This window comes from Molothrus ater, chromosome 35 (assembly GCF_012460135.2).
Source record: "Molothrus ater isolate BHLD 08-10-18 breed brown headed cowbird chromosome 35, BPBGC_Mater_1.1, whole genome shotgun sequence".
In the NCBI taxonomy this organism is placed as follows: domain Eukaryota; kingdom Metazoa; phylum Chordata; class Aves; order Passeriformes; family Icteridae; genus Molothrus; species Molothrus ater.
In genome coordinates, this window is record NC_071662.1 from 543,314 (window position 1) to 568,934 (window position 25,621).

Consider the following 25,621-nt stretch of genomic DNA (forward strand, 5'->3'; position numbering starts at 1 on the left):
GCCTGTTATTAAATATTAGACCCCGAGGTTTCTGGGTGTGGGGGGGGCTGGCTTCTTCTGGCCCTCGCTGCTGGACCAAAGGCTGCACCTGTGGTGTTTTCACCCCAGAGATACCTTTGGCCAGCTGGGTGCTGCAGCTGGGCACTCAGAACAAATCCAGGCAAAGCAGGAACTCAGTTTACCTTTGGTGGAAAAGGTTCAAGCAGCAGTGAAGAGAAAAGGAGCAGGTTCTGTCATAGAGTCTTTAATCCAGAGTTTTGTTGCAGCATGGTAGGCCTCTGAATGTGGTAACAGCTCCAGACAGACACCCCGGCCGCATGGTCTCGTGTCCTTTTAAGCCCCGGGGACAGGGGGAGTGGACGGACAGGTGAGGGCCAAACAGGTGGGAGGAGGGGGAGGCTCCCGGGATACAGACACTTGGACAGGCCAATGAGCCCAGACCAGAGGAGCGTCTGCCAACCACACGATGCCCTGCTGGAATGTTAAGATTGATGGACAGCTCTTAGGCAGAAGGGCAAAAGGGGGAGGGGGAAAGGTTGGCGCACCTGAGGGGTTTGGGATAGGTGAGACAGGAAACCACTGCAACAGCCTGCAAATGCCTCGATTGCAGGAACAGCTTCATGCACCATTCCAGTTTCATCCCCCATGGGAGAACCTACACTGGGAAGAGCCCTGAGGATCCATGTTCCCCATGACCCATGCTGGGAAGACACCCGTACCTTTTCCTGCCCCTGCCAATGACCTGATGTTGGATGGAAGAACGTGAGGGTCTGGCCATGGCCCTGTCATCACATTCACTCCCACCTCAGAACATTGCCAGGGGCAGGGAAGGGACTCTCTCTCTCTCTCTCTCCCTGAGGAGAAGGGTGTCCTTTCCAGGCAGAGGAAATTGTGGCCAGGCAGACCCAGTGAGTTGTGTTGTAGTTTTCCCTGTAAACAGTTTTATTTATCCCTTCTGTTATCAATATAGTTTCTGCTCCTGTTTGTTTCCTTATCTCGTTGCTGTTCCCAATAAATTGTTCTTATCCCAGCCCGGGATCTTTGCCTTTTGTGATTTCCATGGGAGGAGGGAGGGCAGCGAGGGCAGCGCGGTTTTAGCGGGAGCAGGAAATTGGGGAATCCCATTGCTGAAGCCCGGCCTGTGGAAACCGAGCATCCCAGCTGGTGGCAGCCCTGGTGGCCATGGCAGCAGCCTTGGGAGCGGGTCCCTGGCTGGGGCTGTGGGAACCTCTTCCCTCTGGTGCCCAGGGACAGGAGTGGAGGGAGCGGCTGCAGCTGAGGCAGGGCAGGCTCAGGTTGGATGTCAGGAAAAGGTTTTTGCCCAGAGGCTGCTGGGGCCCTGGCCAGGCTCCCCAGGGAAGGCTCCCAGCTCCAGGGCTCTCTGAGCTGCAGCAGCGTTTGGCCAGCGCTGCCAGGCCCAGGCTGGCATTGTTGGGGTGTCCTGTGCAGGGCCAGCAGTTGGACTGGAGGATCCTGATGGGTCCCTCCCAGCTCAGCCAATTCTGTGCTTCTGGGATCCCATCAGCCTGGGGATGGGGCTGCCAGTGGTTGCCATGGCAACTGGCTCTGGCTGCAGGCCTGAGCTGGTGTCCATGGCAACCACCCTTGGCATGGGGTCTCCATGGAGCTGCCAAGGGACTGAGCATAGCAACAGGGGGCTGGGGATGGTTGCCATGGAAACTGACCATAGCAACAGGGGGCTGGTGATGGTTGCCATGGAAACTGACCATAGCAACAGTGGGCTGGTGATGGTTACCATGGAAATTGACCATAGCAACAGGGGGCTGGGGATGGTTGCCTGCTAAGGATCAGATTTGTCACAGGCCCTCAGAGGGGTTCCATGGGGACTTTCCAAGAGTCTCCAGGCTGTTCCAGAGCTGGAATGTCACAGGCAGGGACTGGGGCTCCATGGAGACCTCCCAGGCCTTTCTGGGATGGTAAAGAGCCCTGTGGTCAGAGGCAGTCACAGCCATTCCATGGTGACATCCCAGGGCACCTTGGGCTGCAAAGGCACCCATCTGTCACAGGCACTCACGGGGGCTCCACGGTGACATCCCAGGAGTCCCCAGGCTGCCAAAGAGCCGGGATGTCCCAGACACTCACAGGGGTTCCTGTCATGGGCACAATGGGAGCTTCAGGCAAAGTTTTTTACAAAAGTTCCTGTTGGATCACAAGGTACACAAAGAAGCCCCAATTGTCTCCACAGATCCCCAAATAACCCCAAGGACCTCCAGGCTTTCTAAACTCCTTCTAAGAGAGGAGCATTGGAGCAGCTGGTTCCAATCCCAGCCTCAGACTTTTCAAGTGTTTGTGTGTAAAAAATTATCAAGGTGGAATTAAACCTTTATAATATTTGTCCCACAGGATTAAGGATGGCAAACCAGAGATATTTATATAATTATCTACTATGGTAATGATTAGATAAAATTATCTTTATCAGAAATATTTACACCGAGGTATGGGGGTTGTAACATTTATATAACAATGTATTATATTAATTATATTATATTATATTATATTATATTATATTATATTATATTATATTATATTATATTATATTATATTATATGATGTTATATGATGTTATATGATGTTATATGATGTTATATTATATTATATTATATTATATTATATTATATTATACAATACGAAGTGATTTCAAAGCAATTTTCTTAAAGCAAAACCAGTAATTAAGGAGAGATTGATGTCACTCCCGCAGACCAATGACCATGGGCAAATCCCTTTGGCTCAGCCTGAAGCAGCGACCTTGAGGGGTGTCCCCACTACAGGGAGGAATCCCCACAGCCCCCAAGAAGGGAAATGTCAGGGGATGCTGCGGTTAAGATTGGGATGGGGCTTTTCTAGTCTGAGGTGCTGCGCTGTCAGTCAGATGTGCCCAGGCTGGGCCAGCTCAGCAGCTCTGCAGAAGCTCTCAGTGGTGTCACTTGGTTGTTTCTTTCTCTGGGGATTTTTCCAGCTCTGCCTCAGCTTCAGCTCCCTCTGAGGATGTTGAGCTTTGGGATGGAGGAGTCAGGCTGGATTCTGCATTATTCACCCCAAAAGCAGCATGACCCCCACCCCTCTTCATTTCCCACTAGGGGCTTTGCAAACAGGGCCTTGCTGGAGTTGTTGGAGCCCATTGCAGGCAGAGCCTCCTGCTCCAGCAGGAACTGCCTTTCCTGTGCCATCAGCAGGGCAGGTCCTGCTGCAGGAAAAGCCCCAGGCCAGCCCCAGCACAGGGAAGGCCTCGGGCACAAGGGCAGAGTGCCGTGATGGGAGCTGTGCCAGGGAGAGCCTGAGGCACTAAAGGCACCTTGGCAGCAGCAGCTGCTTGCAGGCCATGGCCAGAAGCCTCCCTTGGCAGCCCGGCCTGGTGGCCACCACTGCAGAGCTGCTGCCTCAGGGCTCATTCCTGGCTGGGCTCTGAAAAGCCACTTCTGCTCCAGGAGCCTGACTGGGAAGCCACTGGCCCCAGCACCTTGGGGACAAGATATCAATGACAAAACTCTTCATGCCAGCAGAGCCAAGGCAGGGGCAGAGGAAAGGGCAGAGCCAGGCCCAGGGGACAGGGCTGCCATGGTGATGGCTGTGAGGGCACTGCCCCTGCAGCAGCCTGGCTGCCCTCAGCAGACATTCTGGCCAGAAGCATTGTGAGGGCACCCAGCACATCAGAGAACCCACACTACAGGAATTCTGTCACTGGGGAGGGCAGGGGTTTTACTGTTCAGGCTTCACAAAGCTCCTGCTCTTGTACAGTTCGTGTGATGGGTCATTCATTTCTCTGGAATAAGTCTTGCAGTTTTTTGCCACTCTTATAATTCTAAAATTTTTCCTCTTTCTAACAAATGTAAATCTACCCTCATTCAGTTTGAAGATATTGAGGCTTGTTCTGTAACTGCAATATTTGGGAGAAAATAACTTTGATCGCTATTGTTCCATTTTCACAGACCTTGGAGAGGACCCAAAAATCTCCCAAGATGGGGTTTGGATGTCTCATCACAAAACCAGCAGGGAGGGGCTGAGGGCTCTGGGGTCAGTGGTGTGGAAACTGAGGACAGAATAGGAATAGCCTTGAAGGGATTGAAGGGTGGTTTCATAGAGGCTGTAGCTTTTCTTCCTATTTGGAATGAGCCTGAAGAAGACATAATAGCACCAAGGGCAGCTGGTGAGGCCCAGAGTGGACACCAGGAGAAAGGAATTTCCCTGCCAGGGCAGGGCTGTGGTGCAGCACGTCCCCCAGCAGGAGCCTGGAGCAGCCCAAGGCTTTGTGTGGGCAGGCAGAGGCAGGCAGGAGGCAGAGCTGTCAGCAAAGGAAGGGGCCAGCCAGGTGGGGCAGCCGGGGGATGCCCACAGCCTGCAGGGACAGAGGAGCAGGTTTGCTCAGCACCAGAAACACCTTTGCCTTGCTTGTCCCCACCTGTCATCACTGCCACCAGTGTTCTGCTCTACCTGGAACCTGGGGACATTTTCTCAGTCCTGTCCCTCAGAAGGATCTATTTAAAGTATGAGAAACTTCAGTGTTTCACTCTCTTTTTGAGTCCCTGAGAAGTTCTTTGAGCACTCTGTAAGAGACGGAGTCTGATGCAAAGAGCACCAAAGCCCCAGAGGGTCATTACAGTCCTTGTGCTGTGTCTGTGCTGCTGAGCTGGGCCGGGCTCCTGGCCCAGAGGCAGCTCCTGGCCAAGGCAGCAGAGCTGCAGAGAGACAGCTCTGGCCAGGAGCAGCTCCTGTGCACAGCCCAGCAGGGCTGGGGCACTGCCAGGGCCCCTCAGGGACACCAGCAGGGCACAGACAGAGCTCCCAGGGGCTCAGCACTGGCAGGGGCTGTGGCATGTCCCAGATGGGGCTGTGTCACAGCAGCTCCTCTGTGGCTGTGTCATGGAGGCACAGAGCAGCTGTGATGCCAGCAAGGGGCTGTGTGACAGCACAGAGTGGGCTGTGTGAGGGCACAGATTGGGCTATGACATCACAGTTCATTGTGTGAGGTCATTGAGCAGCTACAGCATCATAAGGGGAACTGTGTGACAAGACAGAGCAGGCTGTGACATCATGGCATGGCTGTATGACATCATAGAGCTGGCTGTGAGGTCAAAGTGTGTGCTGTGACATTACAGAGTGGCAGTATGACATCCCAGAGAGGGTTTTGTGACATCACTGAGGGGCTTGTGACATCACACAGCTGTGAGTGACATCATAGTGTGAAGCCATAGAGCAGATCTTGCCATCATAGAGGGTGGCTGTGTGACATGAGGAAGTGGGTTGTGACATCACCGGGTGGCTGTCTAACATCATAGAGCAGGCTGTGACATCACAGAACAAACTGTGACATTGCAGTGTGACTCGTTGACATCAGAGTCTTCTGTGACATCACAGAGCAGCTGTGTAACATCACAGGGGACTGTGAGACATCACAGGTGACTGTGTGACATCATAGGAGGCAATGTGACATCACAGGGGCTGTGTGACATCACAGGGGCTGTGTGAGGTCACTGGGGAGGTCACTCTGCCCCAGCCCCCCTCACAGTTCCCCCCAGAGCAGTCCAACCCTGCTCATGCACAGCGGGGTCCCCTGTCCCCCCGGGTCCCCCCGCCCCCGGCACCGCAGCCTCCCCCAGAGGATGTTCCACGAGATCGACCCCAGAGCCTGACACGGGGACGGGGGGCCGGGGCCCTGGGGGTGGCACAGGGGAGCAGAGACCCCCCGGCAGCGTCCCTGTGTCCCCCAGGGCCAGAGCCTGGGCCAGGGCTCCTTCACCCTGGTACCAACGAGGCCTTGAGAGTGCTGAAAACATCCCCAGCAAGGGATCAGCAAAAACCACATTTAATATTAAGGGACAGCACCACAAAATCCCTTGGCAAGAGTCACTCTGCTCCTGACAGGACAATTCAGGCACACCAAGGAAAAAAAGCAACAACAAAACCAAACCAAATCCAGGCAATCAAACAAGAAATGAGCTGAGAACTGTCCCTGTGTGTGTTTGTGTGACACAAGGACTGTGAGGGCAAGGATAAAAGGAATATGTCCTAAAGCTTCAAAGAGCTCAAAATTAACAGGACTTAAGTTCAACCTTAACTTTAACTGATACCACCTACTTCACAATTTAGCAAAAGAACAGCACTTAACAATATTTAACCTAACTTATAACCTATGACTTTGCAATTTAACAAATCTAATAATTAAACTGAGTTAATAATTTAAATTAAACTTAACAACTTAGAAAAAGAACAACTCTTAGGAGCATTTTACTTAGTTTAGACCTTGTGACTTAACCTTACTTACTAATGTTTGGATATCTGACTGACTCAGCTGTCCAAGGCTCTCAAACCCCTCAGAGAGCAGAATTTCTGCCACATTTCCCCAGCACGGGCACTCCTGTGTGCACACAGACACAAAGAGTCAGTGCAAGGCACCTGGGAGAAATTCCCCTGAGGGCAGGAAATGCTCCCTGTGGATCCTTTGGCATCTCCCCAGCGGGTGAAGGGTTGAGCCTGGAGGAGTGGGGGGATCGGCCCAGGCTCCGTCGTTGTTGGGGATCCCCGAGTGCAGCAAACGGGAGAGTTCCCGGCTGGGAGAGGCCCCACTCAGAGGGAGTCGCTGGCCCAGGAGAGCTCCAAGGGCTCCTTTTGGAGCGCTGTTTGCAGGGCCCCAAGAGAGGGGCTTCAGTCCCAGCAATGGTTCATCCTGGCCACACTTGGCACCAACAGCTTTCTTTGGCAGGGTGAGAACAGGGATGTTGTGCCACTGAGGGAACAAAACCAGTTCCCAGGGCTGCTGCTACAGAAAGCAGGAGCTGATTGGGCAGCAGCAGTGCCTGGAGCAGACAGTGTTTGTGATGAGCTGCAGAGGAGCTGAGCCCAGGGGCTGTTGGCCAAGGCCGAGGCCCAAGGAGCATTTCTCAGCTGGCATGGTGGCCTGAGAAGGGGAGGGGGGAATGCAGCAGCACAGGGCCCATGGAACCAAGGGAGCATTGTGACACTGTGGGGCCCTGTGAGACCAAGGGACCATTGTGACACTGTGGGGCCCTGTGAGACCAAGGGAGCATTGTGACACTGTGGCACCTCATGGAATCATGGAGAGCACTGTGACATTGCTGGGCCTCATAGAACCAAGGGGACCATTCTGACACTGTGTGGCTCCAAGGAATGGAGGGATCATTGTGACACTGAGAGGCCCCATCAAACCAAGGGTCCATTGAAACACCACGGGGCCTCATGGAACTGTGGAGACCATTGTGACACTTTGAGGTGTCATGGGACCAAGGAGCCATTGTGACACTGCGAGACCCCATGGAGCCAAAGGTCTATTGTGACATTGCAAGGCCTCATGGAATCATGGAGACACCATTAAGACACTTCATGGCCTCATGGAGCCACGGGGCCATTGTGACACTGTGGGGCACCATGGAACCAAGGAGACCATTGTGACACTATGAGGCCCCATGAAATAAGCCAAGCATTGTGACACTCTGAGGCCTCATGGAACCAAGAGGCCTTTTTGTACTATGGGGCACCATGGAATCATGGAGACCATTGTGACACTGAGGTGACCCATGGGATCATGGAGACCATTGTGATGCTATGAGGCCCATGGAATAGGCAAAGCATTGTGACACTGTGAGGCTTCATGGAACCACTGAGACCATGGTGACCCTGGGGGTCCCCACAGAACCAAGAGGACCATTGTGATTGTGTGGGGCCTTATGAAACCAAGAGGCCTTTGTGACACTGCAGGGCTCCATGGAACCAAAACTCCAGGGTGACACAGAGGGGCCTCCTGTCATCACTGGTCCATTGTGACACTGTGGAGCCAATGGAGACCATTACCCCAGGTTCCAAAGGTCCATTGTGACATTGCAGGGCTCATGGAACAGAGGAGTCCCGTGACACTGTGGGGCCTGTGGAACCATGGAGACCATTGTGACACTGCAAGGCCTCATGGAATCTTTGGGACCATTGTGACACTACAGGGCCTTCTGGAACCTAGGGGCCACTGTGACATTGTGGGACCCCATCAAACCAAGGGTCCATTGTCATACTGCAGGACTTTGCCATTGTGACACTGCTGGACCCCATAGAAACAAGTCACCATTATGGCACTGTGGGGCCTCACGGATCCAAGGCACCATTGTGACACTTTGGGGCCCCCAAAACCAAGGGAGCACAGAACAGGTGTGGCTGCTTTGGCCTCCCATGGGCTGCCTGGCTGGTCCAGCTGACCTTGGCATGTTGAGGGTCTCTTCTCATCTGCTGTTGAAGCACTGGGGCTCCATGCTTTCCTTCCTATGGAAAAGAACTGTCCTTCGTCTCCAGGCACCCTGGCCAGATTTGAGATTTCACTTCCAAATTTCCTTATATCCAGGGATTATTCCAATAGGAATATTGTCAGGACAGGTCTGGCTGGCAACGGTTTCACAATGGTCAGCTCTCATCTGTCCCCAAAACACTGGGGAAGGCTCTGTGCTTTCCTTCCTATGGGAAAGAATTGTCCTGCTTCTCCAGGAACCCATGGCTGAGACTGGGTTTCCACCTTCAAAATTCCCTTAATTGAAAGACTGATCCCAGACAAAATCTGCAATTCTTCAGAAGTCTGCCTGGCCATGGCCTACTTTGGCTCTCACCTGCCTTCCAAACACTGGGGCTCTGTGCTTTCCTTCCAATGGAAAAGAACTATCCTTCTTGTCCCAGTGCCCATGGCCAGAATGGAATTCCACCTCCAACACTGCCTTACTCTGAGAGACTGGAGGAGATTGTTGGCCCAAAACATTTCATGTGTGGGGAGGAAGGGGCAGGTCCAGCCTTGCCCTGCCCTGGAACCCCAGCCCTGCCCTGCCCTGGAACCCCAACCCCCCCAGAGCCTCTATCCCAGCCCAGCAGTGGCTGCCAGTCCCTGCCACAGCACAGGCAATGCTCCACAGCCACCTCTGCAGCCCCCAGCCCAGCTCCTGAGGGACCAAATGAGCCCAAGCCCCACCTGGGGGAAGGGCCCAGGGAGACCAAGGGGTATTGAAGCTGACCACAAGGCAAGCACACATCTTGACCCTACCTCCTCTTGGAATTTCCAACTGAACAGTGCTGGAATCCAGGAGTTGGTAGCTGTGTGTGTGCTTCTCTGTACCTTTTTTGTCTTTTATCTCTTTCTGTGTCTTCTGTTTCTGTGCTCCTGCAAATTTTGATTAACATTAAATTGAACAGGCTTAGAGTTTGTGAAGTTGAATGGGCCAAGTCAATGCTTTGAAAAGTGTTTTTTGTTGACTGAGTATCTGTTGTAGTTTGACATTAGAAGAATTTTAAAAAGTAATTCAAAACTTTTTGTGTTACTGACAATCTGTTAAACCACTGAGATACTGAACACGCCTCCGTGAAACACAAATGTTAAAGATGAAAAAACCCAGGAACCTCCTCTTTCTTTACAGTCAACAAAGAAGCAGCGGGCCCTGGCCTTGGCCCCCAGCTCAACCAAACCAAACCAAACCAAACCAAACCAAACCAAACCAAACCAAGCAATCCTGCCATGGGCTGAGCCCCTTCCTCCTTCCCCAGGACACTCCCTCCCCATCGGCCCCACTCTGACCAAACCAAACCCCAACAACTCCCAAACAGGAAAACAAAAGAGGCTACAAAACCCCAACCAGAACAAAGCCAGCCACAGCCATTAAAATCTTACCATCAAGTCCCCTCTCCCAACACAACTAAAACGAAAAACCCCTACAACCCATACAAAATAACCCTACAACTAAAAACCTAAACATAAAAAAAGCCAAAAACAAACCATAAAACCAATCCTAACACAACCCAGCCACAACTTCCACCACAAGTTACTAGCAGGTCAGTTGTTAATCCTTTCAATACTTCAATCCTCCCTCAGGTAAAAGAAAAAAACAAAATATGAACATATAAAAAACAAAATACAAGCATATAAAAAAATAACATAAAACCATCAAAGTCAGTAAAGAAGAAATTAAAGCCCAAAATAAAAAAGAAGAAAAAACCCTAAAATCCTCTTATAAACTACAAAGAGAAAACCCTTTTTTTATAACACATAAAGTATAAAATATTCAAATTAATTTCAAACAAAAACCTGCATGCTAAAAAAACCAAATGTTTAAATAACTAATTTCATAAAAAGTTTAAATGGGGGGGGAAAGTAATCCAGTATCCCCAAGAGAAGATCTCTAGTCCCAGAAATAAAAATAATTTTGAATGTAAATAATAAAAACTTATACCTTTAAATAACTCATCTTTGAAACAAAACCCCATAAGTTGACATGGCCCATCAACAAGCTGTAAAAAAGCTTGTAGCAATAAAAAGAACTTCACAAGAACAAAGTTCCCCAGACACCTGTTATCCATGACAAAATTAAGAACCACAAAAAAACTTTTTCCTCTTGTAAAAAAATCTCCATAACAAGAAAAACTTCTCTCCCTAAGTAAACTAAAAAAAGACTATTCTAGAAACAGCAAACTAACTAGAAATGTTAAATTTACTTTCGTTACAATCTCAGTAAAAAGAAAAAATTGTAAACAAAAAAAGTGTTCTAAAGAGTTTATTTTATTTTTTACTACCCTTTTTCTTTTTCAATTTCTAGTTATTAAAATTTTCTTTATACCCTTTTAAAATTTTAAGCCTACTTTACCATTCTCGTATTCCTATCTCAAAACAAAATAAACACATAAATAATTAACCGACACTAAAACCCGCCACACTTATCAATACATTAATTAAGAAATCTCAAGAGTAGAAAAATCTTAAATTAACAAACCAAAACCACTTCAATGTCCTAATAAATCTTTTGCCAAAGTTTCTCTGATTTTCTAAAGTTGCCAGTAAAGGCTTTTTGGTTGTTTTGAGCTCCTGAGAATCCCTTGCTGGTATTTCTCCAGTGAGTCCAACTCAGAGAACACAAACAATTGTAATTCATTTTAAATGCCTCACTGAGAGAGTTTTTTAGTGGATGGGGGTCAGGGCTTGTGTGTCCTGCTTGGCCCAGCCCAGGCAGGGCTTTCCCAGCCACATTCCACACTCCATTGCCCAGCTGGAGCCGCTGGTGCCTCTGAGTTGTGCTGCCCCAGCCCCAGGGACGCTCTCCTTGTCTGCCCATTCCCCCACGGTCTCTGGGCAGGGATGGCCTCACTGGGGGCTGCTGACATCCTCAGCAACTTGGAGGCTGCTGCTGAATTTCACTGCTCCAGAGGCTTGTTCAGCCTTCAGCTCTTCAGTGCAGGAATTCAGTGTCCCAGGGCTCATGAACATTCAGAACACCTGAACAAGCCAAGCCTCTGGGAATCATTTGATTTCAGTTTTCAAATCTTTTGTGGTTAATTCAACAGATTTTAGAAGTGTATTTAAACTGAATATGTTCTATTTAAAAAGACAGGGAGAAAACATTATTTTAGGTCGTGTTTAGGTTTTTCTTTTCCCTGTTAATAGCAATCTCCAATTGACACTGAATCCAAGCACCTCCTCATGCAGTTTGAATGGATATGCAAATCAAGACCCTTCATGGCTGACAATCAATCAGACTCTGTCCCTACGCCCTCCCCACCATTTCCCCCATCCAAGCCCTGGCACTCAGAGCAGCCTTGTGCAAATCTGAGCTCCCTCCAGCCCAGGCTGCACCTGCAGCTTTCAGCTCCTTGGCTCCAACTCCCACCTGCTTTCCTTGGAGAAGGAGCTGCCTGAGACACAGAGGGATGTTCATTTCTTGTCAGCCAACAAAGCCAAGGGAAGGCACAGCTCCATCAAATGCCAAAGTCATTCCTCTGCTGGATATTAAATCTACTTTGCACAGCAGACTGTCTCAGAGCAATGGAAAACACCTTCTGTGCCCAGCACAGATCCCAAGGTCCCCCCAAACCCTCCCTGCCCTTATTCTGCCCAGATTTGCTCTTTGCACACACGAGTCACAGGCTGAAGTCAGGAGCTCCCTTCATGCCCAGAGGGAGGAAAAGAGAGAAAGGGGATGAAGAGCTCTCCTGTGCAGAGCCAAGGTCCAAGTGCAGCCCCTGCAGAGGGAACCACAACTCATCAGGTTTGTGTCCTTTGGTCTCAGGGCCTGGTGACACTCAGAGGCACAGAAAGGTTTCTTGCCAACAAACACAAGTTGAACATTTGAACAGTTTAATAACCATCACAGTTCTTCCCTCGGCTCTCTGGGATGTCCCAGCCACATCTGACATGTCCACCATCCCCAAGGGATTTCTGTACAGGAACAGTTTTATACGAAGACATAAGAAAACACAATTCTGTGATAAATAAAAACACAATTGAGGTGATGATTAATTATATATTTATTTGAACTTGAGAAATATTGGGCAACTTCTTGCAGCTCAAAGCATGAAACCAGTCAGTTGAGAGGTGCTTGAATGACCAGAAAGGACCTAGAGGAGCAAATCTGGGAGCAGCAGGAAGTAAAAAGATCCACCAGCTTGAAAAGTAGAGATGTCCTTTGACATGGCCATGTAAACAGGAGAGCTGGAAACACCTGGTGGAAAAGGGAGATTAAATAATAAACAAAATAGTGGTGACAAAAGTAGAGGAGATGATCAGTATTTCATCTCCAGGCATCAGCACACGTGCAGAAAATTCCCATTCCTGACGGGAAAACGTTGTCATTTCTTAAAAGTATTCAAATGACCCAGATAATAAAGGTTTGCATGTATATTATGAAACCAAGAGTTATTAACGCCTCTACACCTTTCCAGGCAGACATCAGTTGTGTGCCCATGAACAGGCAGTGTCACTTGTGCCCTGAGGTGCCCAGCTGGGATTGGATCTCTCCGAGAGCACCTGAGGGAGAGCAGAGCACCTTGCAAGCTGCAGGGCCCTGACAGCCCCACAGGGCTCCTGTCCCATCAACATCTGCTCTGCTCCAGTCTGAAACAGGGCCCAGCATGGTGCTGGGATCATCAGAGAGCTGAGGTGTGTGCTGGAATCCAATGGCCTCCCCATCCCGCAGCAGCCCTGCATTTCCCTGCTGCAGCCTTGGTCTCCAGCCCAGCCATGGAGGCTCTTTGGGCTCTGGAGTGTTGCTGCAGCCCCCAAGGGCAGCTGAGCTCTGCCTTTGGCACAGTCAGGCCTGGCCAGGACAGGCCATGCTCAGCAATTGCTTGTGTGTGCCTGGCCTTGCTGTCAGCCCCAGCAGCGGCTGTGTGGCCCCTTTGTGGCCCTGTGCTGGCCCAGCCATGGTGGCCCAGCCCCTGTGCAGGCCCAGCCCAGGCCAGGAGCATTGCAGCTGGGAACGGCCCCTGTGCCGTGGTGCCCACAGCAGCCTTGGGGCTCTGTGCCCCATGGCCTCCCTCCTGGGCAGCCTCTGCCAGCTCCTGCAGAGCCCGTGGCACCTGTGGGGCTGCACAGACAGCCCTGCCCTGGGCTCTGCCGGCCTCTGGGCCAGCAGAGAGGCAGCCAGGGCTGGCCATGGCTGGGAACAGGCCCTGAGCCCTGCAGAAGGATGGAGCTGGGCCACAGCCAAACTCAGCCCAGGCCAAAGCTGGGCTCAGCAGCCAGGGCTGCCAACTCATGGGCACAGAGGCTGGCACTGACAAATGTCCTGGGCCCCCTCCCTGCTCTGTCCGTGCCACCAAGGGCACAGAGCAGCCTCTTCTCTGGGCCACTTGCCTGTTTGCAATGCCTTGCACAGGCGCTGGCCCTGCCCCACAAGGCCTGGCCTGAGTCCTGCCCTGCACGCTCAGCCAGGCTGAGATGGACACTGATGGTTTCTGGGCCAGGCTCTCGGAGCCCAGCCCAGCTCCCTGCAAGCTCTGCCAGCTGCCCTGAGCTCTGGGCAGCACCAAGGGCCTCTCTGAGCCCAGCCCAGCCCAGCCGGCTCTGGCCCCACAGCTCTGCTCAGGCCAGGCTGCTCTGGGCACTGGCGCCACGGCCTCAGCCCCTGCCAAGGCCACAGCAGCAGCTGCAGCTGCCTCAGGACTCAGCCCCAGCCATGGGGAAGGTGCTTGGCCAAGGCCAAAGGAGGCTCCCTGGCTGCCCTGCTCCCCTTGGGCTGAGGTGCTGAGAGCTCTGCAGCCCCTGCTGCCATCCCATCTGCCCAGGGCAGCACAAGAGCCCCGGCCTTGGGGCCCTCAAGAGCTGCTCCTGCTCCAGGCCCAGGGTCCATCCCAGAGCTGGGGCAGCCATAAAGCTGTGCCCATTTCTGTTCATTGCTGCTCTGATGGGCATTGATCCTCAGCCACTCGGAGGCTGCTGATGAATTTTACTCCTCCAGAGGCCTTGTCTTTTTTGAGCTCTTCATTTCAGGAATTCAGTGAGAAAAGCTCATAAATATTTGTTTGAAACACCTGAACAAGAAAAGCCCATGGGAATAATTTAAGTTTTCAATTGTTCTGTATTTAAATAGACATATTTCAGAAGTGTATTCAAAGTGAATATGCTATATTGAAAATAATGCGGAGAGAATTGTTTTGCCTGTTGAAGTTTTCTTTTCCTGTTTATAGATTGATATCAGCAATGTCCAATAGATTTTGGCCCCCAGCACCTCCTCATGCACTCTGAACAGATATGAAAATCAAGACCCTTCATGGCTGACAATCAATCACACTTTGTCCTTATCCCCTCCCCACCATTTCTTTCACCCAACCCCTGGAACTCAGAGCAGCTGAGGAATGGACTCACATCCAGGGGTGTCCCCAGGGCTCAGGACTGGGGACAGACCAATTCAATCTCTTTACTGCTGATCTGGACGAAGCCATCGAGGGCACCCTCAGTCAGTTCCCAGGTGAGCCCAAGCTGGGTGGGAGTGTGGCTGTGCTGGAGGGCAGGAAGCTCTGCAGAGGGATCTGGACAGGCTGGAGCCAAGGGCCCAGGACAATGGGATGAGGTTCACCAAGGCCAAGGGCCGGGTCCTGCCCTGGGCTGAAAACCAGCCCAAATCCCTGGTCATGCCCTGCCTCTGATCCCCACAGCCTGTCCTGCTTCCTTCATCCCTCCTTTGCCAGGGACTTTCTGGGACAAGGGAGCTCTGCTCTGGGGATGGAGGGAGGTCCAAGTGCAGCCACTGGCATGGGAGCCAAAACTCATCAGGTTTGTGTCCTTTGGGGCCAGGAACTGGTGAGACTCAGGGGCACAGAAAGTTTCTCTTCATGGCCAACAGACCACAGTTGAACAGGACACAATTTAATAACAATCACACTCTTCTCTGAGCCATGTGCAACGTCCCAACAGTGTCTGATGAGTCCACCACCCACAAGTGATTTCCATCCTAAAAGTAATTGTAAACACATGTGTCTCTGTGATAGATATAAACACAATTAAGTTCTTGTATCAGGATGCTCACCCTGGAGTGGGGACAAAACAGCTCTAACAATTCCTGATTTGCAAAGCTGTCAGTGGTGGATGGAGAAGGGAGGTCAGGCTGCTCTTGGTGCTGAGGAAATGCTGAAACCAGCCTGACTCATTTCATCTCCTCCTGTCCTGGCTGATCTGCCCTCTTTCCCCTTCCACCCATTGGCTTTTGTCTCCCACCAGGCCCCGGTGAAGAGCCTGGCTCTGTGTTCTCCATCCCCTCCTCGCTGGCACTGCCAGGCTGGGATGAGGAGCCCCTCAGCCTTCCCTGCTCAGGGCTGGACAAGCCCAGATCCCTCAGCCTCTGCTCACAGCCCAGGGGCTCCAGCCCCACCTTGGAGGCCCTTCCCAGACCCTGCTCCAGCTGCCAGACATCTTTCCTGCCCTGGGCAACCCAAACCAGGCCACAGTGACCTGGATAATCCCCGTCCTTGATGTCCTGGTCACACAGTCCTGGCCCCTAGTCCCCATGTCGGGCTCTGGGGTGGATCCTGTGGAACATCCTTTGGTGGAGGCTGTGGCTCCAGGTGGGCCAGGGGGATCCCGAGGGACAGGGACCCCGCTGGGCATGGACAGCATTGGACTTGTTGGGAGAAACTGTGAGGGGGAGCTGGGGCAGAGTGACCAACCCAGTGACCTGACACAGCCCTGCTGGGATGTCACACAGCCCTGCTGGGATGTCACACAGCCCCTCTGGGATGTCACAGCCTGCTCTGTGAGCTCACAGCCCCTTCTCTAATGTCACACAGCTGGTCTCTGATGTCACAGCCGACTCTGTGATGTCATAGACTGCCTCTGTGATGTCAGGCATCTGCCCTGTGATGTCACAGCTGGCTCTGTGATGTCACAGAGGCAGTCTGTGATGTCATAGCTTCTCAATGACCTCACATAACCCACTCTGTGATGTCATAGCCCACTCTCTGACCTCATGTTACCAGATGATCAATTGTCTACACCAGGTAAGCTCACACCTGGAGCTTGTTCTCTGCATCCCCAGGCCTATGGAAATCACACAAGGCCCATTGTGTGAGAAGGGGAACTGGAAGTTCAGCAGCCTCAGGGTCCTGCCAGCTCAGCCAGGCCCACTGGAACATTGGGGTCCACGACCACCAGGGACCACCAGAGAGACCCCCAGGACAGAAGAACACATGGGTAAAGGGGAGGGGAAATATGTTAATGATTTTGGGGAAATGATTATCATATGTATGTTTAGTCCAGGACAATCAATGAAAATGTGTGCAAAACACAGAAAATAAACAGAAACTTTCCTGTACTCAGCATGCACAGCTTTGGGAGGAGCTCTCCCCTGTGCAAGCAGCTGAATAAAGAATGCTGCTTCTTAATGCTACACTGGGGTTAAGGAGTTTTCTGGTTTACCGGATTGTTGGTAACACTCCCACTGCCAAGGAAAGCTCTGTCTGCTGCTGTTCACAGACAGAGAAGGGCTGGGGGCAGAAGTGGGGCTCAGAGGCTGCCTGGGGCACAGTGACCATGAAATAATCAAGTTTTCAATGTTCTGTGAAAGGAGGAGGGGAAGCAACAAAACTTCCGCACTGGAATTAGGAAGGGCAGACTTTGGCCTATTTAGGATGCTGATTTGGGGAGTACCAAATCAGGTCCTGATTTTTTAAGGGAAACAGCCCTTAGAAACAAAGACGGCTGGGAAGGATGGACACATTTAAAGAAAGTAATCTTAAGGTGGGAGGAGCAGCCTGTCCCAGTGTGGCAAAAGATGAGCCAGTGAGGAAAATGACTGGATGCCAATGGAGCTTTGGTGGGAAGTCAAGGGGAAAATGGACTGACAGCTCAGGAAGTGTTTAAGAGTGTCATTAGGTTATGCAGAAAGAAAAGCTGAGAGTTGAAAACTCAATCAGAACATAATGTATCAGCTTCTGTAAAAAAATAAAAATGTTTTTATAAAAAAACTTATAGCAAAAGGAGGGATAAGGAGAACCTCTACTCTTTATTGGATGCAGTGGAGAATACAGTAACTAAAGATAAGGAAAAGGCTGAGCTACTTAACACCTTTTTTTGTCTCAATTTTCAATATTAGGACAGGCTGTCCTAAGAACAAGTGTTCTCCTGAGCTGGTAGATGGGCACAGGGAGCAGAACAGCCCCCTGGAATCCAGGAGGAAGCAGCTGGCGACCTGCTGAGACACTCAGATGCTCACAGGTGTATGGGATCAGATGGAATCCATCCCAGGGGGATGAGGGAGCTGTGGATGAGCTCCCCAAGCTGCTCTCCATCATTTACCATCAGTCCTGGTTCAGCAGGGAGGGCCCAGAGCACTGGAGGTGCCAGTGTGAGCCCATCCCCAGGAAGGGCTGGCAGGAGGAGCTGGGGAACTCCAGGCCTGTCAGCCTGACCTGGGTGCCCGGCAAGGTTATGGAACAGATCACCTTGAGTGCCATCACAGGGCACCCACAGGATGGCCCAGGGATCAGAGCCAGCCAGCGTGGATTTAGGGGTGGCAGGTTCTGCCCAACCAACCTGGTCTCCTTTTATGCCCAGGTGACCCAGCTGTGGATGGGGGAAAGGCTGTGGATGTTGTGTGCCTGGACTCCAGCAGAGCCTTTGACTCTGTCTCTGACAGCATTCCCTGGAAAAGCTGCAGCCCACGGCTTGGGCAGGTTCCCTCCTGGCTGGGAGATTTAAGAGCTGGCTGGAGGCTGGGCCCAGAGAGTGGTGGGGATGGTGCTGCACCCAGCTGGTGTCCAGGCACTGCTGCTGTCCCCAGGGATCTGTGCTGGGCCCAGTCCTGTTTAATATCTTCACTGATGATCTGGGTGAGGGGATCGAGTCCAGCATTCACAAATTGCAGATGGCACCAAGCTGGGTGTGAGTGTGGATCTGCTGGAGGGCAGGACAAGAAGACACAGCCTTAAGCTGCACCAGGGGAGGTTCAGGCTGGACAATAGGAAGGAGTTCTTCACAGAAAGGGTGAGTGGGAACTGGAATGAGCTGGCCAGGGGGGAGGTGGCAGAGTCACTGTCCCTCTCCAGTGGCACTCAGTGGCATGGTCTGGGTGACAAGGCAGTATTAGGGCATTGGTTGGACTTGATGATCCCAAAGGTCTTTTCCAGCCTATTTGATTCTGTCATTCTCTGATGATTGGGAAACTCTGGGGCCATTGTGACACTGCGGAGCCTCATGTAACCAAGGGGTTTCACCATTTTGTCACTGCAAAACCAAGGGGACCATTGGGGGACTGCAGGGCCCAGTGGAACCAAGGAGCCGTTCTGACACTGCGGGACCTCATGGAACCAAGGGGACATTGTGACACTGCAGGATCCTGTGTAACCAAGGGGCCACTGTGACACGATGGGGCCTCAAGGAATCTGGAATAATGCTGTGACACTGTGTGGCCTCGTGGAAACAAGGAGTCCATTGTGACCCTGAGGGGACTTGTGGAACCCCAGAGACCATGGTGACAGTGTGGGACCTCGTGTGACCATGGGGCCATTGTGACACCCTGGGGCCCCATGGAACCAAGGGGACCATTGTCACATTTTGAGGCCCCATGGAACCAAGGAGACCAGTGTGGCAGTGCAGGGCCTGGTGTAACCAAGAGGCCATTGTGACACTGAGGGGCCCCTTGGAACCAAGGACATAGTCGCAAATGTCACCAAGCTGGATGTGAGTGTTGATCTGCTGGAGCATAGGAGGGCTCTGCACAGGGCCCTGGACAGGCTGGATCCAGGGGATGAATCCAACAAGGTGAGGTTTAACAAATCCAAGTGCCAGGCCCTAGTATTTGGCCCCAGTGCTACAGGCTGGGGACAGAGTTCCAGGACAGCAGCCAGGCAGAAAGGGACCTGCGGGGACTGATGGACAGCAGGCTGGACATGAGGCAGCAGTGTGCCCAGGTGGCCAAGAAGGCCAATGGCTCCTGGCCTGGATCAGGAATGGTGTGGCCAGCAGGAGCACAGCTGCTGGGCCAGCACTGATCTGCCCCAGCTCTGCACACAGACATTGCTGCTGCAGCTCCAGAGAAGACAACTAAAGGGCATCTCTGCAGAAAACTCTGCTGGGAGATCCTTTAGTTCCTTTAAAGCCACCGAGAGTGCAGCCCCTCAATGACACAGTCTGTGGCCACAGGGAAGGTGGAGAGAAACAAAATGAGAAATGGCACAAACAATGACATTAATTTGTGGACAAGATTAAAAACCTAAAAAAAAAAGAAAGAACCTTCAAAATGAAACCAAAATGTACTATCAAAGATGACTTTTATTACAAGTGATTTGCAGAAATTGGCCAGCAGCTTAATGTTTCTGAAACCATCCTGTCATCAGTGTCCACACTGCAGCCTTGAGCTCCTGGTTCCTCAGGCTGTAGATGAGGGGGTTCAGGGCTGGAGGCACCACCAAGTACAGAACTGACAGAGCCAGATCCAGGGATGGGGAGGAGATGGAGGGGGGCTTCAGGTAGGTAAATATGCCAGTACTGACAAAGAGAGAGACCACAGCCAGGTGAGGGAGGCAGGTGGAAAAGGCTTTGTGCCGTCCCTGCTCAGAGGGGATCCTCAGCACAGCCCTGAAGATCTGCACATAGGAGAAAACAATGAACACAAAACAGCCCAAACCTAAAGAGACACTGACAGCAATGAGCCCCAGTTCCCTGAGGTTTGAGTGTGAGCAGGAGAGCTTGAGGATCTGGGGGATTTCCCAGAAGAACTGGCCCAGGGCATTGCCATGGCACAGGGGCAGGGAAAATGTATTGGCCGTGTGCATGAGAGCATTGAGAAAGGCACTGGCCCAGGCAGCTGCTGCCATGTGGGCACAAGCTCTGCTGCCCAGGAGGGTCCCGTAGTGCAGGGGTTTGCAGATGGACACGTAGCGGTCGTAGCACATGATGGTCAGAAGGCAAATCTCTGCTGAGATGAAGAAGAAAATCAGGAAGAGCTGAGAAGCACATCCAGTGTAGGAGATGTTGCTGGTGTTCCAGAGGGAATTGTGCATGGCTTTGGGGACAGTGGTGCAGATGGAGCCCAGGTCAGCGAGGGCCAGGTTGAGCAGGAAGAAGAACATGGGCGTGTGCAGGTGGTGGCCGCAGGCTACGGCGCTGATGATGAGGCCGTTGCCCAGGAGGGCAGCCAGGGAGATGCCCAGCAAGAGGCAGAAGTGCAGGAGCTGCAGCTGCCGTGTGTCTGCCAATGCCAGCAGGAGGAAGTGCCTGATGGAGCTGCTGTTGGACATTTGCTGTGCCTTGGCATGGGGATCTGTAAAAAAAGTAATCATGGAATAGTTGGGTTTGGAGAGGACTTGAAATATCCCAGCACAGCCTGGGGGCACTTTCCCCCCACTGCCTGCCCAGGGCTCTGCTGCCTGGAGCTGTCCCTGCCAGCAGCTGCTTCCCTGTGCCCAGGGCTGGGCCCTGCCAGTGCTGCCAGAGCCCAGCCCAGCTCTGGGGGCTCAGCTCTGCCCTGCAGAGCCCTCCCAGCTCAGGCACTGCCCAGGGGCAGCTCTGGCTCTGCAGGCTCTGATGGCAATGTCAGAGCAACGCTGAGGAGGCTGGAAAAGCAACACTGATGCTGCCTGTTATGGGCCCTCTGCTGATTTCTGTCACTGCCAGGTTTAATCAGATCAAAGGGAAACTTTTTTTTATTTTTCACAGGCTGAACTTAGAGATGAATATCTATGTGCAATTTCCAATCGAGGCAACCCAGAACAGTCGTTTAAAAAAGCAGGATTTTCCCTTTTATGCGGCCCCTGCCTTGCTGTGCTCCCTGTATAATCTACTTGGAAATGTTCTGCAGTTAAATGCCATGCTGGGAGCAGTCCTGAACAATGCAGCATCCTCCCCACACAAGGAGAACACTTCCAAGCCTCACCAGCTGTCTCCTCCCAGCCAGATCTTGTCCCCCAATGCTGGGAGCAGCTGCCAGGGCTGGCTGAGAGCTGTCCCTGGCAGGCAGCAGAGTCCCTGCCCCAGCACAGCGCCCTGGGCTGCAGGACCCTGCTCTGCAGGACAGCCCTGGGCACCCCTGGCTGCTCTGCACAAGAGACAAGCAGAGAATGTACTCACAGGCTCTGCAGGCATTGGGATGTTCCAGCTTGAGGAGATGGCTCCAGGAGCTGCAGCTGCACTGTCCTGCAGCCAGAGGTTCCTGTGCCAAGGGCTGGCAGTGATTGTGCCCCAGGCACTTCTCAGCCCCTTCCCAGCCCTGACTGATTGAAGCTCTCTGTGCCTCTGTGCTGTGCCCGGGCTGGCTGCAGGCAGTGCCCCAGCCCTGCTGGGCTGGCAGAAGAGCTGCTCATCCAGAGAAATGTGCTTTTGAAGCTCTTCTTGGTGAGCAGGAGCTGCCTCTGTGCCAGGAGCCCAGCCCAGCTCAGCAGCACAGACACAGCACAAGGACTTTAATGGGCCTCTGGGGCTTTGTGCTCAGGCCCTGAACATCAGTCCCTGAGAGGGAGCTGAAGAAACCTCTCCTGAACTCCAAGGCAGAATCCAACTCCAAAGTTTCTTGGACTTTTAATGGGTCTCACTGAGAAACACGACTGAGAAAGAGTCCCCAGGCCCCAGGCAGAGCAGAGAACTGCAGGCAGTGATGCCAGGTGGGGACAAAGAGAAGCCAAGTCTTGGTGCCCTGGGGCACAGCAGGGTCTGTGCCAGCAAGGGCTGGGAGGAGACACCTTGTCCTGAGGCCCTGGGGCCTCCTGGCACAGCCCCAGCCAGGCTGGGCACTCTCAGCCCCTTGTGCTGCCCTCAGCATCCCCCCCTAGCCCACATCCCAGTGGCCTCAAGGATCTGCTGCAAGGAGTCCCTGGGGAGCCTTGCTCAGCAATGGCCCTGGGGGCTCCTTCATGCTCCCTGCAGGGACTGCAGCTTTTTCAAAGGACTTTGGCTTTGGCTTTTGCCTTGGAGTCTCTGAGAGGTTTGTGCAATCATGGCCTCCAATTATCTGCTGTAATTATTCACTGGAGAGGCTTTGTCAGTAACAACACTCAGTGGGGCTCATTAATACTTCAGGGTACTTCAGTTATTTGAAGGTACTTGGTGTTTCCCTTTTGATGCAGACTCTGTGAGAGGTTTGTGCAATCATGGCCCCAATTATCTGCTTTAATGAGTCCCTGGAGAGCTTTGCACTGACACTCAGTGTGGCTCATTAATGCTTTGAGATACTCAAGGTTTTTTAAGGTACTTTGGATTGTCCTTTCCACACTGAGTCTCTGAGAAATTTTGTGCCATCCTGGCCTCCAATTCTCTCCTCTAAGGAGTCCATGAGCAGCCTGTGTTGGGATGGACCTCAGTGGGACCCATTCATGCTTTGAGACACTTTGGGGTTTTCTTCTGTCTTTCACTCCTGGAAAGATTTCTGCAATCTCCTCTCAGGCCCTGAGGTTCAGGGGCTCAGCTCCAAATGCACCACAGGGCTCATGAGGATCAAGCAAGTCCTGACAAACCATGGCTCTGCCTTGATTTCCCTCTAGTCTTGTTGAGTTCAGCAGGAAGTTTTCCTTTTACAGTTTTGGATGGTATAAATAAGAAGCTTGACTAGGCCAATATTCAAGCAGCAATCAATTTATTAATTAATATGGTCAAGTATGAGCAATACAGCGCTGGGTACAGTGGGGAAAGTTTTCCCTCCAACTGCACACCGATAGTTGAGGCTTACAGGTATTTATAGGGGTACTCATCAGCTTTCTCAGCAGTTTCTATTCCAATTCTTACTCATCAGCAGTTTCTATTCCCAATTTTTACGTCACAATTCTATACACTATTGTGATTTAGTTTTTCTCAGAATGTATCCCAAAAGGAGTATCCCCAGATGGTGGTGGTCCGGTTTCCAAAAGAAGAAAGACGAATCCCATCTGGTGAGGTCCAGCTCTCCAGATGTAGGTCCTCCTTTTAATTGCAAAGACTATAAATCTAACAACAGTGATGTCTAGCTTCCCTTGGTTGAAACCATAAATCCTTGAGGTGGTGTTCATCTTCCTTTCTCAAGCTGTTTTTCTCTGCTTTATTAAGGCCTGAGATAAGCTTGTTTCCTTTATATATATTCCAAAGCTGTAGTTTCAAGGATACAAGCAATGTTCTCAAATTATACTTCAAAAGGTTATTATTGCAGAACTCTTCAAGGATTAACTACAAGCAAGAAGCAACATTCTTAATGCTTTAATGCCAATGCTCCTAAATCAACCAAGGTTAATTGTAAACAAAAGATGGGTTCAAAGGACTTCTTCCATGCTTTACTTTCCTCAGTTATTATTAGAATTCACAACTGTCCCATTGTCGGTCTCCACACATGTCGCAATCACAAATACACACATTGCCTGTGTGTACCTGACAGGACACACAGCTTTGTATTTCACATCCCCCCGTGTCCCCCTGTGTTCCCCCGGGCAGGGAGCTGCTCTGGCCCGGGATGGCCGGGTCCAGCCGCGGGGCCTCGCTGGCAGCGGGCAGGAGCCGGCCCGGGCTGCGGGACACGGCGGGGGGGCCCGGCTGCAAAGCAGCTCTGGCTCCCGCCAGGGAGCTGTGGGCAAGGGGCTGCAGCCGTGCGGGAGGAAAGCCGCTGGGCCAGCCCCTAACGCTGCCCCGCAGAAAGGAAGGGCAGGAGGAAGCTGACAGATGAGCTGTGAGACAAAGCTCTGCCTATAATTTTAACAGTTTTTATTAACCTAATATCTATATACAACAAACTTAATAACCATATACAAGTAAAAAGTCAAGTTTCTTATGACAATTGTCACAGGCATGTCTCGCTTTGGACAAGATGTCCCAGGTCGAGCATTGGGCACTGAGTCCTTTCCAGCTGGCCGGGGGCTGTTGATGTCTGGCGAGGCTGCAGAGGCTGCTCGAGCCCTGGGGCCCATGAGACCTGTCGAGGAGCTGTGCCTGGCCGTGCTCTCCTGAGGCGGCAGGGCCTGGGCGTGAAGGGCAAGGGTGAGCCGCCACAGGTGCTGGCCCCAGCGCACCAGGACTCAAGCTCTTGTCCCACACTGGGCATGGCCATTCTCCCACGTTACTCCAGCTCCAAGTTCAGTTGCCCCATGTGCCAGTCCTCCTGCTCCATTCTGCCCTTTCCTTCTTACTCCAGACGCAGAATACCCACGCCACATTACCCAGCTCTGTACACAGAGCCCTGCTCATCCCCCAGCTGGCACCCTGCAGATAATCAGCCCCTGTCGTCACTGACCCCCTTGCCCTGACAGGGCCATACCTGACGCATCCTGTGTCCTGATCGCCGTACGATGCTGGTCATTACGGCCCCTCGAGATGTGTCCATCACCGTGCAGCAGGGTCACACTGGGCTGAGGAGGAGAGGGCAGCTGGCTGCAATGCAGGGCCCAATCCAGCACACCCCAATAATCCAACTCAGGTCTCTCTGGAGACTGAAGGCACAGATTCCCCCTGGATAGTCAGCAATGCCATCAAGCCTCAGTCACCATTCTGTGTCCCCACCTTCATCACACCTACCTTGTGTACCAGGAGATGCTGCAGCTGTGCACTTGTATGTGGGGAAGCCTTGATGTTCTGCATGGTGGAGCTGCTGCTCTGATGGTCCCCAGAGCTCTGCGGCACACGGGGACACTGGCCCAGACCAGCAGCCTCCTGTAGGATGGGGAACAGGACCCTCAGTGCCCAGCCCTGTGGCATGCAGGGCATCACCCTGCTGTGCCAGGGAGGGCACTGGCAGTGCTGCCTGCAGGGGCATGTCCCTGCCAGCTCCTGTCCACCTGCTACAGGAGCCCCAAGCCCATCCCACCAGGCTGGGTCTGCTGGCTCTGTTCCCATGGCCAGGTGTGCTGGCCATGGCACCAGGCAGGTCCCTGTGCACAGGACACCAACTGGCAGGAGCTGGGCTGTCCCAGCTGCAGGGGTTGGTTTTGGGAACTCCTTTCACAGGAGGCACCCAATCCCCATCTGTAGGATTGACGGGGGTAGCACGGTTGGGACGAACGGAGACGAGAGATCTCTGAAGCCAGGTCGTGGACGGTTTATTGCAAAGGGCATGGGTGCAGGGCCCTGCTTGGAGCTGCCAGCTGCAGCTCAGAGCTGGCCTGAGAGAAGAGAGGGGTAGAGAGGATGAGAGGGTAAGAGAGTAAAAGCATAAGAGATTAAAAGGGGTATGAGGATAAAGGCAAGAGCTAAGAGACAAGAGGTAAGAGTAAGAGCTAAGAGCATAGAAAAGTAAGAGCTAAGTTCCCATTACAATACAATAAATCATCTTCTGTGTTGAATATTCTGATTCTCACTTAACTAATCTAGTTCAACATACAAATCCTATAGCATTTCCATACAGCCTATAAGAATCACTACATTACCATACTGTGCTACATTTTAAACCCTAAAAACTACTCTTTGGACCCCTTCTGCCAA

The 25,621-nt window shown here is 52.1% G+C and overlaps 1 protein-coding gene across 1 annotated transcript; it reads right to left on the reverse strand.

The window, feature by feature from the left end:
• Window positions 1-19,620: 19,620 nt before the first annotated feature.
• Window positions 19,621-20,337, reverse strand: LOC118700733 (olfactory receptor 14A16-like; the record flags this gene model as incomplete). Its single annotated transcript, XM_036405325.1, has 1 exon — window positions 19,621-20,337. A coding segment is annotated over one exon (717 nt), but the record flags the coding sequence as incomplete, so codon positions are not given.
• Window positions 20,338-25,621: the final 5,284 nt, after the last annotated feature.